Source organism: Scylla paramamosain, chromosome 25 (genome assembly GCF_035594125.1).
Source record: "Scylla paramamosain isolate STU-SP2022 chromosome 25, ASM3559412v1, whole genome shotgun sequence".
Lineage (NCBI taxonomy): Eukaryota > Metazoa > Arthropoda > Malacostraca > Decapoda > Portunidae > Scylla > Scylla paramamosain.
Genome location: NC_087175.1, coordinates 7,149,269 through 7,168,650, shown reverse-complemented (window position 1 = coordinate 7,168,650; position 19,382 = coordinate 7,149,269). Strand labels below are relative to the sequence as shown.

The following is a 19,382-nucleotide window of genomic DNA, read 5'->3' as shown; positions in this document are numbered from 1 at the left end:
TCTCAAGATACTTTGATATTTTCTAAGAAAATTATGGGACTGACTTTTCATGTTTGGTTTTGTTGTTGAGAAAAAAAATCAGATTTTTTTTCCCTATCTGGATATTTCACTCAAGCTACAAAAAAACTAAACACTGAATCAAAATTCTGTCACATAATTTTTAGATATTTTAATTCCCTTTCTAATGACACCAGAATCATCAAAATCAGACAATAAATGGTGGAGAAATATGCCTTAATAGTGCAATAAGTTAGTTTTGAGATATGGGGCTCTAAAGTTTAAAGGGATGCTCACATAGTTTTCATCCATATATATATATATATATATATATATATATATATATATATATATATATATATATATATATATATATATATATATATATATATATATATATATATGTGTGTGTGTGTATAATACTGGTATTTTTAGGTGTCAAGTATCATAATATATTTGTTTTTGAGTTGTAGATGATTTTGAGCCATAACTGCAAGCTTTAAGTTCATAGACAACTTGTGTTGGCATCTGGAATCTCTTAGATGGAACATAACACACTTCATTGTTGCAATGAGGGCGTGCCACACTGATGCATGTTCTCTGCTCTCAACTAATATCCAGTGTGCTTTTGCCAGTACCTTGCTTCTTTGGGTAAGGTAAGTCTTCCTCTTACCCATTGTGGTGAAAGAGAAGAAAAAGTGGGGAGTGAGTGAACACTAAGCAAGTACAGAAGTTGATGAAAGAGAGAGCAACACAAAATCCCTTCCTCTCTCTAAGTGTGTACAACATGCAATGCCACTGAGGCTCTTCTTCGCCCCAAATCTGTTAGGCTGTGAGAGGAAACTTCCTTACTCCACCATAAAGAAAACCGTTCCTTGTAAACTTTCTTAAACCAAGTGACTGAGTGTGAGCAGGGGGCATTTGAATGGGTATTTAAACAGCATTTAAATGTGAATAATGAATTATCATGTGCGTGTTGTGAAGTAGTGCATTTTTCAGTATTTTCAGATTTTCAACTCAGTCCCCTTAAGGCTGCTGTTTGCCTCCTCCTCTCTGCCTCCCCCCCTCTCTCTCTCTCTCTCTCTTTCTCTCTCTCTCTCTCTCTCTCTCTCTCTCTCTCTCCTCTCTCTCTCTCTCTCTCTCTCTCTCTCTCTCTCTCTCTCTCTCTCTCTCTCTCTCTCTCTCTCTCTCTCTCTCTCTCTCTCTCTCTCTCTCTCTCTCTCTCTCTCTCTCTCTCTCTCTCTCTCTCCTCTCTCTCTCCTCTCTCTCTCTCTCTCTCTCTCTCTCTCTCTCTCTGCAGCAGTTTTCTGTCTTTAGTGACCCATCCTCCCTCCATAGGTCTTCATTATATCAAGGGTTACTGTAATTTAAGAAAGAATATTCCAGGCTTTTTGAACTAAAAGACTGAGCCAGTGGTGACATCTGGTAACTATGAAAACTCACCATTAATTAGGTTAAGTTAGTGAAAATATCCACATGAATACTCTGGGGAACACTGTTGACTTATATGTAGACCTTGCATTGGTTGGACTACAAAAAATTATCTCTTAATGCCATGCAGTGCCAGTTGAGTATGTAGTGAGCTGAAGAGAGAAGGAAGGAGGTGGAGGCCTACCCAGGGGAGTGGTTCCTGCAACACACAACTTACACATTGATTTTGTGTAAAGGAAGCAAAACACTGCATACATGAATATAGTATTTTTGACTTAGAATTACCTGAACTATCAAATCCTGAAGTATGTACCTTAACTGCGGGATACCTTGCATACAGTGGGTCCTCGATTATTGAATGGCTCCATTTTTTTACAAATTAGTTTATGAATAAAATTTTGAACTGATATATATATATATATATATATATATATATATATATATATATATATATATATATATATATATATATATATGTGTGTGTGTGTGTGTGTGTGTGTGTGTGTGTGTGTGTGTGTGTGTGTGTGTGTGTGTGTGTGTGTATTTTTTTTATGTTTTTATGTAGGAAAGGCACTGGCCAAGGGCAACAAAAATTGAAAAAAAAAAAAAAAACAGTTGAAAGTTAGTCAAAAATACAGAATAAGTGCCTTGAAACCTCCCTCCTGAAAGAATTCAACTCATAGGAAGGTGGAAATACAGAAGCAGGCAGGGAGTTCTAGAGTTTACTAGGGAAAGGGGTGAATGATTGAGAATACTGGTTAACTCTTGCAATAGAGAGGTGGACAGAATAGGGGTGAGAGAAAGAAGGGAGGCATGCAATTGGCAGGATCAGAAGAGCAGTTGGCATGAAAATAGCGGTAGAAGACAGCAAGAGATGCAGTGTTGTGGTGATGAGAGAGAAGCTGAAGACAGTCGGTTAGAGGAGAGGAATTGATAAGACGAAAAGCTTTTGATTCCATCCTGTCTAAAGGAATGGTATGAGTGGAACCCCCTCCCTCCCCCTCCACATACATGTGAAGCATACTCCATACATGGACAGATAAGGCCCCCTGTACAGAGTTAGCAACTGGGAGGGTGAGAAAACTGGCGAAGACTATTCAGAATGTCTAACTTCATAGAAGCTGTTTTAGCTAAAGATGAGATGTGAAGTTTCCAGTTTAGATTATTAGTAAAGGACAGACCGAGGATATTCAGTGCAGATGAGGGGGACAGTTGAGTGTCATTGAAGAAGAATGGATAGTTGTCTGGAAGGTTGTGCTGATGTGATAAATGGAGGAATTGAGTTTTTGAGGCTTCAGTTGCTGTACCATAATTTGGTTCTTGAACAAGCCATACAGCATCCAGTACACACATGATCACAGTGTGGTTATTAATCATGCTGCAGTACTCTCTCACTGTACATCCATACCATACTGTTCTCTTTTTTCGGCTTCCTTATTTATAGTTTTTTTCTATATTCAGTTGTAAATGAACATTTAAAATAAGCATAACATTCATTTATACCACATAAATTATGTGTTAAGTGTTGGGGTAGTGGCAACACACTGTGTCGTCACTTGCCAGCTGAACAGTCCAGCTCTCTCAGAGGCTTGAGTGAAAATGGTGGGAAGTGCATTTGTTTGGGTGACTGAGCTTTAAGTCTCCCACCTGGTCTTCAACACTTTACTCAACCCAAACTGATTCTCATATCACTGGATTTTTGTGCACGTATGATAAAAAACATAACTTCTTGAGGATTACATTCTATGAAATGTGAGCAATAGCCTGTAATTCAGCTAACCTTATTTATTTTCTTGTTTGCTTGTGTTTTCCTGCAGATTAGCTTTTCATAAAATGATTACAGGTTATTGCAGAGCTGCAATAAAAATGTGACCCTTACCTTTGCTTCAGGTCAGGATAGTGAGCATGAGGTTGCTCGCTGTGCAGCACCTTTGCTGTTTTCCTTCAGTGACCGTGAGGCTAACCCAATGGTTGTGGCTCGTGTGGGTAACCAGTTACATCCTGGCTCCCAGGCACAGGTGGGTTATACAGCTTTGTTCAAAGGAATTAGTTCTTTAACCAGGCATTAGTTTACCTATGTATAAATCTAAACCATACCTGATCATTGCATTTTATGAATATGATTCCTTTTCATATATAATGCAGTCCTGAATAGCACCAGATCAAACAGTATAATTTGCAAATTAATTATAAAATATTTAACCAAAAGTAAGCAGATTTCAAACTGTGCAAACAATAGAATAAAAAAAAAAGTTAAGAAACTGAGATATGAAAGTGAAAATCAGATTGTTTGGCCCATGATGTCAGTGCCATGATAGGCTTTCACATCCAGCTTCCAGAACCTTTGATATCAGTGGTTCATGCACATAGATTCCCTTAAAATTAAGGTTTGTAAATTTAAATGCATCACCATATTTGATGGCTAATATAATTCACTTTTTTGTTTCTCACTGAATGAAAGTTAAAAATTATTTTCTAGTTAATTTGTCTCATATGGTGCTACAATAGTACCAAGTTAATAATCACCATTTTTTATAAGTAATTTTATTGGCATAGAATATTTTGTTTATGTAATACTTTTAATATATTGAGTAAAAATTTGTGTATTTGATTACATTTACTTTTCTCTATCTATCTGTTTACCAGGTGCGTAAATCCATATGGTGTGGCGGAGACAAAACACCACATGTGAACATATCATTTACACTTCTAGCTCCATCAGCCCCTTGTGAAAAGGGATAGTCTCATGGACCACCCTACTACACCCCAGGAGCTTAAGCATAGCACAACTGGCCACATACTTCTATAACAAGCCCTGACAGCATACTGTGGTTTATCCCTATCCCTTCATAATGAGACTGTTCCTTACTCCATATATATTCCAATCCATAGATTACAGCAGATGCAGGGTACTTCTTATGGAGTGCCCCAAACTTAACTGTGTCCATACAGTAATGGACTCTGCCAGGTGCACCCACACCCCTTCCCTGGGGTTGATGAGACCACAACATTTTTATACACTCACCACTGTGACACCATTCACCTCTATCATGTACAATTGTTCTTGGTTGCTGCACAGTCATTCCTCTCTTATCTAGTACTATCTTCACACAGTTCATCCACTCGAGGCAAGGTCTTCTTAACCTTTTACCACACAAATCTGACCATTATTCACTTTACTAGTTTACTGTCCTCCATACTCTCCACACATCCAAGCCATCTTAGCACACACTGATCTGCCTGTCCAGCCAACTTTCTCAAAACACCAGTTCTTACCTCCTCATTTCTTATTCTGTTCCTACATGTTAATCTACACCTACTCCTCAAATAGCATCATACAGCACAATGGGCACATTTATTTCTTCATATAACCCTCTTTACATTTATATCCAGTATCCTATGACTCAGATCCCATATCCTTTCACCCCAACTGATCAAACTCAGGCCTTTGTCTAACACCTTCATATTCACTTCCTTAACCATGCCATCCCTATACAATTTGAATAACCACAACGACATTACACAACCCAGACACAGACCTACTCTGACAGGGAAGAACTCACTCTTACTATCACCAACTCTCACACATGCCTTGCTATTTACATAAAAACTCTTAATTCCTTCCAACAAACTGCCTCCAACTTCATAAATTTTCAGAACATTTCATGGTCCTTTCCTGTCAGTCCTATCATACACTTTCTCCAAGCCCATGAATACCAAAAAGACTTACTTCCTTTTCCCAAAAAACTCTTCACACAACTGCTTTACTACAAAAATCTGATCTATGCAACTTCTTCCCTTTCTAAAACCTCCATTTCTCCTGGATGGCATTTTCTGTTTCTTCTCTGATCTTCATTATCAGCACTTTGCCATACACCTTTCTTAACACACTCAGCAGACTGATGTCCTTATAGTTCGAGCATTCCCATCTATTCCATTTCCCTTTATATAAGGAATTATACATGCATTTGTCCAGTCTTGTGGCACCTTGCCAACAGTAAAGCAGACATTTAGTGATTTCACCTACCTTAATATTCTCCCCACCATTCTTTAAACACTCTGCAACACATCCATCCAAATCTGCAGCCTTTCCTTTCTTCATTTCCCTCTCAGCTTCTCATTCTTCTTCTGGTAGACTGTTTAACTCTCCTAATGTCTTTGACTCCACCTACTGCAGCAAACACTGTTTCATCATCCTCCACTACATTCAATAATCCTTCAAAATATTCCACCCATCTTTTGCAGACTACATCCTTTTCTCTCAGCATTTTCCCATCACCTGCCTTGACAGTCTCCTCATTCCCAGATGTTATTTTTTTCTTTGTCCTCTTTATTTCTTTTCAGAACATTTTCATGATCACTAGGAAGTTTTCTGTCAACTTACTACACATCTCTCATCTTTGTATCTTGCATAACCCTCTTTGCTTGGTTCCTTTTCTCTCTGGATTTGTTGTTTGATTCCTGATCCTTCTTTTGCAGCCAGATTTCATACGTATGCTTCTTTTCCTCTACAGCCACATTGACTTCCTGACACTACAACTCACTACCTTTCCTCACACCTCCTCCAACCCATCTCATCCCACATACCTGTTCCTGTACAACCCACAACTGCACTTTTGAGACACTGCCACTCTTCTTCCACATTACCCACTTCCCAGTCTTTCATTTCATCCCACTCATTCACAATCATTTCCTGTAAGTTAGGAGCAATAATTGTTGTTCCTATTATCATCAGTATGATAACTAAAAATAATGATATTAACAATGAAGTTATTTCCTTTCCTCCTTCTCCAAACAGTACTGCCACAAGTTGCCACTGACGCAGGGTACCTGGGTGCGACGTCTCAGAGTCAGCCCGCCAGACAATCGGCCCGATCTTGTTTATATTGTGGGTGTGGATGTGAGGCCGGGCCGAGGCAGGTACAGGGACACCTACATGGTCACCTTTTCTCCAAGATTCCAAATTGAAAACCGGTCATCTCATGAGCTTATTATTGCTCAGAAGAGCTTTACTACTACCTTTGTGAGTTTTTATAATGTGGTTTTGTAATATTATCCTGTGTGATGTGTATCATACATACCTATGTAATTGATTTTGTTATTCTTTGTACTCATGAATTTTATTCAAAGCACTTTTTTGTGTGTAAGAGTGGCATTGGTTTTAGGCAAGAAAAGTTATAGATAAAGGCTTACTGGAGGTGCCAATCTCAATAGAGTAGTAAAAGAAGAATCATCTAAAACTGGAGAAGTGTCTTGATCCCCTTCTTGCAATGGTTCAAGTCAAAGGTAGAAGGAAATACAGAAGCAGTCAGAAAGTTCCAGAGCTTACCAGTAAAAGTAATGAAAGACTGAGAATACTGGTTTACTCTTGCATTAAGAAGGTAGATAGAATAAGGGAAGAAAGAAAATAGAAAGTCTTGTGCAGTGAGGTAGTGGGAGGAGAGGAGACATGCAGTTAACAGTATCAGAAAAGCAGTTAGGGTGAAAGAAATTATAAAAGATAGCTGGAGATGGAAGGAAGGAATCACATTGTTTCAGTTTCCTGCATTTAATTTACATGTGGCAATCAGCATTTAATTTTCATGTGGCAATATACTATGAAAAAACTAAAAGATCACATATATTGGCATGTGAAGTGAGCTACAACACTGGGTTGATGACATTCTTGTTATTTTTTTAAGTTTGAAAATATTTATATATGCACTTTTACAAATTTATTTTGAGTAATAGAGAAAACACCACTCTGCTCAGCTAATCATATTCTTTGGATATTGCAATAAGGATAAGCTCAGCCATACATGGGCTAAGCACTACATGTCTGAAATGCTCATAGTCAGAAGGCAGTTGTTTTAATATTTCAGATAATTTTCATATTATTCAAACTATGATTCATTGGTTTCATGTGTAGATTTTTCTAATGTGAGGTCACATTAGTTCAGTACACCCATGTGTCTCCATACATTAGTGAATGTGAAATTAGAAGGAAGAATGAAATGGGGAAAAAAATGAATAATTTAAATTAATATATAAAGAGTTTTGAGAAAGAAAGGAAAGATATTGTAAAATGGTTAACATGTGGAGGAAATGGCAAAAGTGAGTGGCTGGTGGAAGTCTGTGCTGAGATACAACTGTTCCTAATCAGTTTCTAGCCCTGAATGACTCACTCATGCAATTGGAGAAGAATAATATAAGATGAGCAGAAGGGATTTATTGACCATACAGGTGTGGATGAAAAGATTAAATGAGTTGTGATGATAGAAAAGTTGTGACAGTCATGTTTAAAGGACTGAACCATTCTGGTTTACTAATGAAAACTCAAATCAGTGACAGAGATGAAAGTTTTGAAAAAGAATGAAGGTAGAAAGAGGTTTAAGATCCAAAGGTTCATAAATGATGGAATAAGAGAGAAATATAAGCTAAGAATGACTGTAGCATTGAATGATGAGCTGGATAATGTAAATGAAGATGCAAATTAACATTAAATGTAAAGGAGAGAGTGCTGGGGATGAAGGATGAAGAAAACAATTAAGCATATGGTGGACAGAAAAGGCTTAGGGTAGCAAGAAGATAACTGGAAAGACATGTATCAGAGTCAGCAGAAAAATACAAGAAAATAATACTTGTGGTCCTTAAAGAACACATCACTTAGGTTTCTGAGACCATAGTGTATGCTGAGTTTTCAGGCTTGGAGTGTATCTTGTGTTCCAATAAATTCCAATAAGCCAGACTCTCTCTCTCTCTCTCTCTCTCTCTCTCTCTCTCTCTCTCTCTCTCTCTCTCTCTCTCTCTCTCTCTCTCTCTCTCTCTCTCTCTCTCTCTCTCTCTTTAAACCAAGCATATGTTTCACAAAACTAAACTTACATTCTAGTAAACTGGATGTATATTCCTGTAAATCAGACATTTACTCCAGTAAATGAGATATACATTGTAATAAACCCAACTTTCCATCCAATAAACCTAACTTGTGTTTCAGTCAGCTTATCACAAATTAAAATTATCATGTCAAATTATGATGAGTCAGAATTCAGCAGAGATAATTCATACAGTTGTGGATCTGTGCTGGAGTGGACAAATTTTTAGATGTTTTATCCATTTGTGTAGTCATGAATGATGCAGTCAGTGAACTTTCATTGTTTTGTGAGAGTCAGTTGTGAGAACAAATTTGCTGAGGACTTTTAAACATGACTGCATGGGAAGTATAAGTATGATAAAAACTTAATACAGAAAGGAAGTTAGTGTTAAGAGAAAGGTAACTTAATGTGATCAGCAAAGGAAAGGAGATGAAAGTTGTAAAAGAAAGGTCTGGAGCATTTTCTTCAGTGTAAAGTGTGAAGCTGAGGCAATTGTGACTTGTAGGGGAGAGTTGGGTTGCAGGATAATGCATAAGCAAGAATAAACTAAAAGGGAAGAAGTGATGAAAGTAAATGAAAAGTTTAAGAATGGTAAGGCAGTAGATGCTTATGGGATCATGGCTGAGATATAGCAGTTTGCAAAGCAGCTAATGATACTTCATAAATCACTGTAAGAATTACTTAAAAAAAAATCATCCTGCATCTCACAAGCAAAGATTTTATCCAAGATGATCACCGCCATTGACATTTTAAATGCTCACTACCACAGGTGACTGTCAGTACTTCCACCTTATACTTTTATTCTGCAATGAATAGCATGCATAAATGAACCAGCTCCTGGAATCTTGTGTATATTATCCATTAATATCATAATTGTCGCAGTTAGCTTACTCTGTTTAATTGTAAACATTCTCTAACATAATGGTGCTGGTGGTGAGTAATGCTAGTGTTCATCACTATCAACCTAATCTATCATTGCACACTAAAATCTTGTATTAAGCAGAGATACTTTCCTTTTCTCTTGCTGTATCTCATTACTGTAGGATATTTTCATTTTTGTGATTTTCTACTTTATTTTCAGTTGTACTTGTAGTTTGTTTTTAATATGCCATAATCCTTTCTATTATAGCTAAAGTCTGAATTTTTAATGCAATAGTTTGTTTTTAATATGCCATAATCCTTTCTATTATAGCTAAAGTTTGAACTTTTAATGTAAACAAAATTTGCCTAAATATTAGTATGCTGCATACTACTAATCTTCTGCTATTAATTATGGTCCACAGAGTGATCCTTGTGCCCAGTCCACGTGGCTGCGTGCCATCCCAGGATGCTGGCTGCCCTTTCACTGGCCACGTTTAGACAAAGAACAGCTCCTTAGTATCTGCTTGAGAGATGTGCCTGGCTGTTATTGGTCAGGTGGCTTCTTCATTGAGAAAATAGATTCTTTCTACCTCAATATTAGGTATTTGTTACTCATGTGATTGCCAAGCTTATAGAATGTTAAATATTTGTAATGTACTGAGATCATTTGAACACTTCAAGAATATTATTGTTCATGCTGTTATGTGGTAAATGACACAATCATTTTCCACTGGACAGAGATAATGATGGTCGTTGCTTCTTCCTACGGGTGGAAGTGATCATTAGTGATGCCACCTTCTTCATTGTGTTCACTGATGCTGAGACGCTACCTCCTCCTTTCCGCATTGATAACTTCTCTGAGGTTTCAATTACCTTCTTTCAGGTAAGGATAATGTGGAAAAGATGACAGGAAAGTTACAAATACATTCCATGACACTAATATTTTAGATATATAAAAATTTGCACTTTAAAAGTTTTATTTGTATAGTAAGTGTATAGATCTTATGTCTGATTGTTACCATAGAGTTACCAGTAAATTTGCATTTTACTAAGTTATTGAAAATCAATGACAAAAATGATAACCAGCATCAGAATCCATAAAAATAAACATGAAAAAGAGTATCAGAGAAAGGAAAAGATGAAAAAGTAGAGGATGGTAGAATGTAGAATGTGAAGGATACTGTAGAAACAAAGATAAGGAAAGAATTATAGGTGACACATGAATTATGAAGAAGGTAGGGTTCCTGAGATTAATGCAGTGGGAATGGATCAAGGAATTGATATAAGTTAAATAGTGTAATTGCAAGAAAACAAGTGTCAGAAACATTAAAGATGAAAGCAGGGAAAACTATATGCTTGGATGGATGTGAAGAGTAGTGATCACCTGTTGTTCAATGGCTAGTTAGATTGCTGAAAATATGTTTGAGTAATGATATAAAGCCAATTCAGTGAGGGCATTTGTAGTCCCTTTTATAAAGGTAAACATGATAAACATACAGAAAGAATGTGTAGTTCAGGTGTTTATTGTGTTATGTAGAGAGTAAGTAATGGGGGAGTGACAAGTGAGATGAAATAAGAATGAAGAAGGAAGGATGACAAAGAGAGAGAGAGAGAGAGAGAGATAGAGAGAGAGAGAGAGAGATAGAGAGAGAGAGAGAGAGATAGAGAGAGAGAGAGAGAGAGAGATAGAGAGAGAGAGAGAGAGAGAGAGAGAGAGAGAGAGAGAGAGAGAGAGAGAGAGAGAGAGAGAGAGAGAGAGAGAGAGAGAGAGAGAGAGAGAGAGAGAGAGAGAGAGAGATCAGGACAGAGCTGGAAGTTGATGCATCCATGATGGGTAGGTAAGCCCATTACCAAGTTAAGTGTAAGCTTCTCTGCACAGTCACTTTTCTTCCCCACTTAATTTATTATATTTCTATTTGTTCTTTCATTTTGAATCCCACATATTTGTTAACTAAAGAGTTGCCCTTGATGATGGCCTAATCAGTATTCACCCATGCGCCATAGTTTCTTCACCAGAATTTCAAGAAGAAAAATGTTCTATTGTATCGAGTTAGCAGCCAGTGAGTGTGAGTGCGGGAGGCAGCAGGCAGTGTGGGGTGCACCCCTCATCCCCCTCTTCCCCTCCCGCATGAGTCATACCCCCATGATCACTGAGAGCTCAGTGTGTGGCGCATTCTCACGAGTCAGTCACAGTCCATATCTTAAGAGAGACAGACGTATTGTGGTAGTCAGCGTGTTCTGAGGAGATGGGATGGGATACAGTTAGACAGACCCATTGTTTTAAGGGGTGTTTGATTAATTTACTGCAGTACATCCCTGCTTATTATATACCTAGTGTCAGGGGTCTCCATCAGCTTGCCAATGAGTGCACTTTCTTGTAAGGCATTCATTGTGTATTAAGACGTGACTCCTCGTCTGCTCGTGGGGTGAGTACTTGGCATTGCAGTGAGAGGTGAATTACACTCCTGTTTGTTGTGTGGGCATTTGTCTGTGTATATTGTGGTTGTTACATGCTACTGCAACACAGGGGTCCATTATAGAGTCTGCACATAGAAGATTATTGTACACTACCTTGCTGCAAATTATCCTTCTCTGGGCTGTGTTGTTCCTGAAAGGGTGCAGAGCTTTAATATGATATTGCACTGCAGAGGGAGATAGTGTTCTACAGAAGTGGATTGATATTGTCTTTTAGTTCATGTGGATGGTATTTTGTAGAACATTATAACCTTTTATAGGTGTTTGTTGCTTGTTGCAACTGTTCTTTCCAGGAGCATGGCCGGCAGTTCTTTCCCAGCAGTTAGAGTGGTTTGGCAGTGGTTGTTGTAATATTCTCTTGCCTGTGGGTGGATTGAAAAGGCTGACCTCATTTGTGTAACCTGGTGTTTCCATCTGTATAGAGGGTGCAAGAGTCAAAAGAGGACCTTGTGACCCATATTAGGCTCTGCACCAAGTCATGTAGGTGGTGACTTTGGGGAAGCTATCCCACTTTGAGTCAGCTGTAAGAGGGGCAGGAATTTGTGGTTGTAACAAGTGTAAAAGAAATACAGTATGCAAATATTAGTATTTGATGAAAACTAAGGATATTTTTGGATATTTGTGTTTTGTTTATGTACATATGTGTATGCATACAGGCAAGTTTATGGCCTGTGTTAGATGCAATTCTCTATAGAGTTTTAATGAAAGTAATGGCGGAGTATGACTGTGGTCCTGATTTGGCTGAGGCAGGCTCCCCAAAAATTTAAATGAAATATTTCCAGATTACCTACAATACCCATGATACAGATGCTTTTTGATTTATGAATGAAATAGGTTTCAGATGGCATTCGTAAGTCGTTATGTTCTTAAGTTTTTATTTTGCAAAATGTTTTTGGTATACACTACCCTTTCATCCACCCACACCACAACCAACATTACATCTAGCCACATCATAATTGACATCACTCCCTCCACACCATGCCACACACAACACTCATCCACACCAACCATAACAGCATCCATCTACACTATGCACACAAACCCACATCATGCCACATATCATACCAGCCACACAACAGCCTATACAACACTTTCACTGAAGAATCCATACCACTCCCAGTCACATCACATATCATGTGTGTCACAAGACCCATACATCAACTCATAATAAACATTCTATAGACTAAAAGAGCGTATCTTAAAAAAATGTATATTCTTCATTGTAATTATTCTATATATCTACTAATATGTTTCATAGACAACAGAGCAAAATTATTGTTCCAAAATAATTCCATAGACATGTTGATAATATGTAAATTCATTAATGTTAATAAGAAATGAGAGCACCAAAACATTTTTTTCTTGTTCATAGATTTTATATATTGTTAGCATCTGTATAGAATTAATTTGATACAACATTGTTATTGTATTGTCTGTAGAATATGTTAGGATAGATAAAGAACAAGTGATATATATGGTAATTGAGTCAAAAGAACACATCAACATCAGATACATGTGTTCATAGTTTTTTTCCATTCTATTTCCAGTTGTCTCAGTGAACAAGTACAAGTAAAAATAAGAGAAAAGAATGGTTAGACTTACAATTAAAGCTGCATATGCATTTAATTACCATGTTAATATTGTGTGTTTTTAGTAGTCACATGGATAAGAGCCATGTCGTTGCAGAGCCAAGTGCACATTACAGTGCGGGATTTACTGCTTTGTTGGCAGTGACAACAAAGTTAAATTGGAGGAGAAAGCTGGAGGAGTTGTATGATGAAGCCAGGCAATATTAATTATTCATTATTTTGTTGTTTTTAGTGCATAAATGTAAAATGAGTGTTTGTAAACATGCAGATAATACTTTTCCTTATTAATATAAGCACATATATGATCAAGGGGTTTCCAAAGGGCCCAGTAGATATCTACCTACTTTCAACATTTACAGGTGTCTATGTTTATCTGGCCCACTTGGATATTAAAGACAAACTCTTTGTATATATGGATATAGATATAGATAGATAAATAGGCATATAATTTTGTTATTTTAATTGATTTTTATTTATTAAGAAGTTTTAGGTTGAAGATAGTGATACATTACATCATTATTACTGTCATTCTAATGAGAAAGACAAGTAGTGGAATGAAGAAATATCAAGTTGTTACTTTCATTGTCTTATTTTCATCTGCATAAACTTTCTCTGCCTTTCCCACAGACAGGCACACAGGAGGAGCGGCTGAGAGCAGTTGTCAAGCCACGATCTTGTGTGTCATATGCATGGGATGAAGTGTGCCTGCCTCCCTACCTTACTTGTGTGGCACCTGGTGGCACCTCTGTGACTTACAACATGAACATACTTGGAGAGGGAGCGAGGCTCACCTATGAGAACTTCATCTACATTGCCCTCACCGGCACTTTTCGCAAGTAAGAGATTTTGTGCCTTTTGTCTGCTGCTCTCTTTATTTGGCATTTGACTTTTTACAAATGCACTTTGGATTTATTATCATCCATCACTCCTCATGAGCCTCTCCTTAACCTTCTTGCTCATGGTGTCATCACACTGCTCATGAAGAGGCACATTAGTTTTTCATATCTTTGCACTTTTTTGTGTTAAAAGATTTCCAAGTTAGATATAATTTTGTTGCTTATATTTCTTTTTGTGTCATCTTTCTGTTGATGCTCTTTTACATACATATAAATCCTGATCAACAGGTTAGATTTGACAGCAATCTCTCTCTCTCTCTCTCTCTCTCTCTCTCTCTCTCTCTCTCTCTCTCTCTCTCTCTCTCTCTCTCTCTCTCTCTCTCTCTCTCTCTCTCTCTCTCTCTCTCTCTCTCTCTCTCTCTCTCTCTCTCTCTCTCTCTCTCTCTCTCTTAGTGCAGTTCGTAGATTTAAATACTTTTTTCCAATTCCTTTTTCTCATATTTTTATTTATTGTCCTATGCATTTGTGTTCATCTTTTATAACAGCACCTTTAATATTTATATCTGCATACTTTCACAAAGAAATAAGATTGTTATTGAATGGTGCAATTGACTATTTTGCTTAATATCATCGTAAAGATGTGCATTTGTGCAAGCACACACACACACACACACACACACACACACACACACACACACACACACACACACATTGAGAGTGCTAGTTTGGTAGTAATTTGAAAGACTATTTTTAAGAAGAAAAAATAAAATAAAATAAGATACAGCTTCAGAGCATAGGAAGATGTAAATATAGAAAATTAGTATGCAGATACATTCAGAAGAGAGGAAATTAAATTTGAAAGTGATATGAGAGATTCCAAGCAAAATTTTGATAGGTCTTTATAAATTTTTAAATGGTATGACAAGAGAAAAATAGCATGCTTTAGTCTTGAAGGTTGAAAAATTATTGTATGAAAGAACAGAAGAAATTAATTAGACATTGAATAACTGTTTTTAGCCAGTTTGTACAGAAATTGGATATTTCCAAGACCTGATGTGGAAGTGCACTTCCTGTTTGTGAGCAAGTGATGCATTGCTTAAAATTTTGGGAAGATACTCATGTGGCTGGAATTGAGGATTAATGGCATGTGGGACTGATCCAAAAGTTGTGGTTATATTATTGTTGTTATTATTATTAATAGTATTTATTTATTTTTTAATTTATGTATTATCTTATTTATTATTTATTATTTTTATTTATATATTAACTTTTATTCTTTTATTTTATTCTGTTCACTTATTTATTTTACTTTTTTTTTTCATTGGTTTATGGGTTTCTTTATTTTGTTTTACTAATTTTATTCATTAATGTATTTTCTTTGTTGTTGTTGTGGTGGTGGAGGAGGGGACAATATTTAGGGTATAGTACTAACATGGTTCAAGCTCAGATAGTATTGCCTTCCTTGTGGTCATAGGCTTATGTGTGCATTGTATGTATTGCCAGTATTTGGTTTGAAGCCAAAATACAAAAGTTTTTTGTTTTTTCATTTAAATTACTGTAAACTTGAGGAAACAACACCATTTTTAAAGCATGATGCATTTTGGAAAGTGAAATTTCATCATGTGAATATAATTTTTTACAACAGAAGCTTGAAAAACTTGAAATACCAAACTATATGGTAAGACAGTGAGCATGGATGCCACAAAAGTAAATTGAAATGAGAAGCCGTTATAGAGACAATAAAGCTTGCTTTGTGCTCTCTTCCATGTAACCAGGCTTGTTGAATATTCTCCATAACTGTCATGCTGATATACCACTGCCTTGATATTGCTTCTTAAAGTGCTTACATGCTGTGCCTTGAAGGAGCATGTAAAACTTCAAACTAGATCAATCCATGATACTCTTAAAAATGCCATAGATTTACACAGTGCTGTGGTGTAAAAAAAAGTGAGGTTTGGGAAATTGTGAGAAATTATACTTTTTTTTATATTCATGTAGGAGGACACTCACCATGGGCAACAAAAACCTAATAAAAAAAAAAAAAAAAAAGGCCCACTGAGATGCCATTCCTTGAATAGGGCCCAAAGTGGTAGTCAAAAATTGAAGGATAAGTGTCTTGAAACCTTCCTCTTCAAGGAGTTCAAGTCATAGGAAGGTGGAAATACAGAAGCAGGCAGGGAGTTCCTGAGTTTACCAAAGAAAGGGATGAATGATTGAGAATACTGGTTAATTCTTGCATTAGAGAGGTGGACAAAATAGGGGTGAGAGAAAGAAGAAAGTCTTGTGTGCAAAGCCACAGGAGGAGAAGAGGCATGCAGTTAGGAAAATCAGAAGAGCAGTTAGCATGAAAATAGTGGTAGAAGATAGCAAGAGATGCAACATTGAGGCATTGAGAAAAAGACTGAAGACAGTCAGTTAGAGGAGAGGAGTTTATGAGACGAAAAGCTTTTGATTCCACCCTGTCTAGAAAAGTGGTATGAGTGAACCCCCCCGGCCATGGGAAGCATGCTCCATACATGGACAGATAAGGCCCCTGTATTTAGCAGCTAGAAGGATGAGAAAAACTGGCAGAGATGTCTCAGAACACCTAACTTCATAGAATCTGATTTAGCTAGAGATGGGATGTGAAATTTCCATTTTAGATAGACCAAGGATGATCAGTATAGAAGAGGGGAATAGTAGACCAAGGATGATCAGTATAGAAGAGGGGGATAGTTGAGTGTCATTGAAGAAGAGGGGATAGTTGTCTGGAAGGTTGTCAAGTTTATAGATGGAGGAATTGAGTTTTTGAGGCTGTGAACCATACCAGGTTTGCTCTGCCCCATTCAGAAATTTTAGAGAGATCAGAAGTCAGGCGTTCTGCGGCTTACCTGTATGAACTGTTTACTTCCTGAAGGACTGAACATCTATGAAAAGATGTGGAAAAGTGCAGGGTGGTATCACCAGCAGAGTAGTAGACAGAACAAGAAGTTTAGTTTAGAAGATCATTGATGAATAATAGGAAGAGAGTGGGTGACAGGACAGAACCCTGAGGAACACCTCTGTTAATATATTTAGGAGAAGGACAGTGACCATCTATCACAGCAGCAATAGAACAGTCAGAAAGGAAACTTGAGATGGAGTTACAAAGAGAAGGATAGAAGCTGTAGGAGTGTAGTTTGGAAGTTAAAGCTTTGTGCCAGACTCAATCAAAAGCTTTTGATATGTCTAAGGCAACAGCAAAAGTTTCACTAAAATCTCTAAAAGATGACCAAGACTCAGTAAGGAAAGCCAGATCACCAATAGAGTGGCCTTGATGGAACCTATACAGACGTACCTCGGTACTCGACCATAATCCGTTCTGAGGTGGTGGTCGAGCACCGATTTGTTCGAACACCGAAACCAATTTTCCCATAAGAAATAATGGAAAGTATTTTAATCCGTTCTTACCATTAAAAAAAATACCTAAAATATTATAAGAACGTGTATCTAAACAACAATAAAACGTAAATGTGCACAAGCAGTACATGATAAAGATAAATAAAGCATTATAAACCATTTTGTACACCACTTTCATTCATGTACACCACTCGTACACCACTTTCATATTTTGCTATAATTTCCTTCTTCAGTTCAATAGTGGTCCTCACTGTTTTCCTCTTTGCCTTCCCCTTATCACTGTCTTTCTTTGGACCCATTATTAAGGGCTAGAGCAACACGAAAAAGTTTAAATCTGGGAAGAAATACTCGAACAAACTGCGTACGTCTTACTCCGCTGGCGGTCTGAGTCGAACTGACGCTTACCCGCTGGCCGAGAAGGGCCGAAAAGGGCCGAGGAGCGCGTTCGGGTCGACTCGGTTAGTCGAGTACCGAAAATCTGTTCGAGGTCCGATGCATTTTCTACTCGAATTTTTTGGTCGAGCACCGATTTGGTCGAGTATAGAGGCGGTCGAGTACCGAGGTACGACTGTACTGGGAATCAGATAGAAAGTTGTGAAGTGAAAGATATTTTAGAATCTTCCTGTTGAGGATAGATTCAAACACCTTAGATTGGCGGGAAATTAAAGATGAGATTGTGAATGGAGGAGCTCAATAGAGAAGATAGGGTAACAGCATAAGCAAAAGGATTAGAGATGAGGTAAAGGCCAAGAACATTGGGCTTATCTCCAAGATGGTCAGGAATACAAGTAAAGTGTTACACCAGTTGCTCTAGGTCATGGAGGATAGCAAAGTTAAAAACTAGTTCACCAAGATGGTCAATGAAGGGAGACGAAAACAAAAGCTGTTGTTTAACAGTGAAGTCTGAGAATGGAGATCTCTGCAAAAGGGAAGAGAATCAGAATGTGCTCCACTTTGGAAGTTAAGTAGTCAAAGAATTTTTTATAGTCAGAGGAGTTAAGTGAGAGGTATACAGCACAGATAAATGTAGTTTGAGAGTGACTCTGTAGTTGTGGCCTGATGGTGGAAAACTTGGAAGATTCAAGAACGTAGGCATGAGAGCAGGTTATGTCGTTGTGTACATGGACGCAACATCCAGATTTGGATTGAAAATGAGGATAGAGAAAGTAGAAGGGAACAGAAAAGGGGCTACTGTCAGTTGCCTCAGACACCTGTGTTTCAATGAGGAAAAGATGAGGTATAGTAAAGGAGAGGTTGTGTTCTACAGATTGAAAATTAGATCTAAGACTGTGAATATTGCAGAAGTTAATGAAGTTGAGGGGGGGATGTCAAGATACTTAGGGTCAATACCAAAAGAACAGTCCGCCTTTGGGACATTTGTGGTCCTCTCCTCAGATGGGGACTGCAAGGCTGGTGTAGGAGTCACCATGATAATTTTTAATTTTGAGTGAAAGGTGTGTGTGTGTGTGTGTGTGTGTAATTAGGTGCTTATAGTTTAGTGTGAAGGAAGAGAGTTGTCTTTACAAGGCAGGCTGTGACTGCCTCCTTGTGTTGTGACACAAAGGGAAACATTCAGTGAGGTCACAGCTTGGTTTAATAATAGGTTCACAGCACCCCCTGATCCAATGCTTTAGACCTCACTGGGAGTAATTATCATTTTTGGCAGGTGCTTACTGTCCCCACCCAAAGAAGGAAGCTTAGCCATACTATCTTTTGCCTGAAGTATATGCAAGTAATAATTTGGATATCATACATTTTTTTTATTTTATGTTTCTTACATCCTGCATGGAAAAGACTATTACCTATCAATGATCTTTGAAAGGGAAGTCTATAACCTGAGGAAGAAAAGCTTATAGTAACTGAGGACTTGGAATGCACAATGGAAACTTTTTTTATATAAATGATATATATGTATGGCATAAGCCAAGCATGTTGATAAGTGCCAGTAAGATAAAAAGAACCAC

The 19,382-nt window shown here is 37.5% G+C and overlaps 1 protein-coding gene across 5 annotated transcripts in view; it reads left to right on the top strand.

Annotated features, from left to right (window-relative positions):
* The window catches only part of LOC135113190 (intermembrane lipid transfer protein VPS13D-like), a 475,970-nt gene that overhangs the window by 334,290 nt on the left and 122,298 nt on the right, over positions 1 to 19,382 (top strand). For all 5 annotated transcript variants that reach the window (XM_064028315.1, XM_064028317.1, XM_064028314.1 and 2 more), the window contains 5 exons: positions 3,319 to 3,446; positions 6,227 to 6,451; positions 9,563 to 9,741; positions 9,879 to 10,023; positions 13,832 to 14,040. In XM_064028315.1, the coding sequence (XP_063884385.1) occupies positions 3,319 to 3,446; positions 6,227 to 6,451; positions 9,563 to 9,741; positions 9,879 to 10,023; positions 13,832 to 14,040 (886 nt within the window). The remainder of the gene's footprint in view (positions 1 to 3,318; positions 3,447 to 6,226; positions 6,452 to 9,562; positions 9,742 to 9,878; positions 10,024 to 13,831; positions 14,041 to 19,382) is intronic.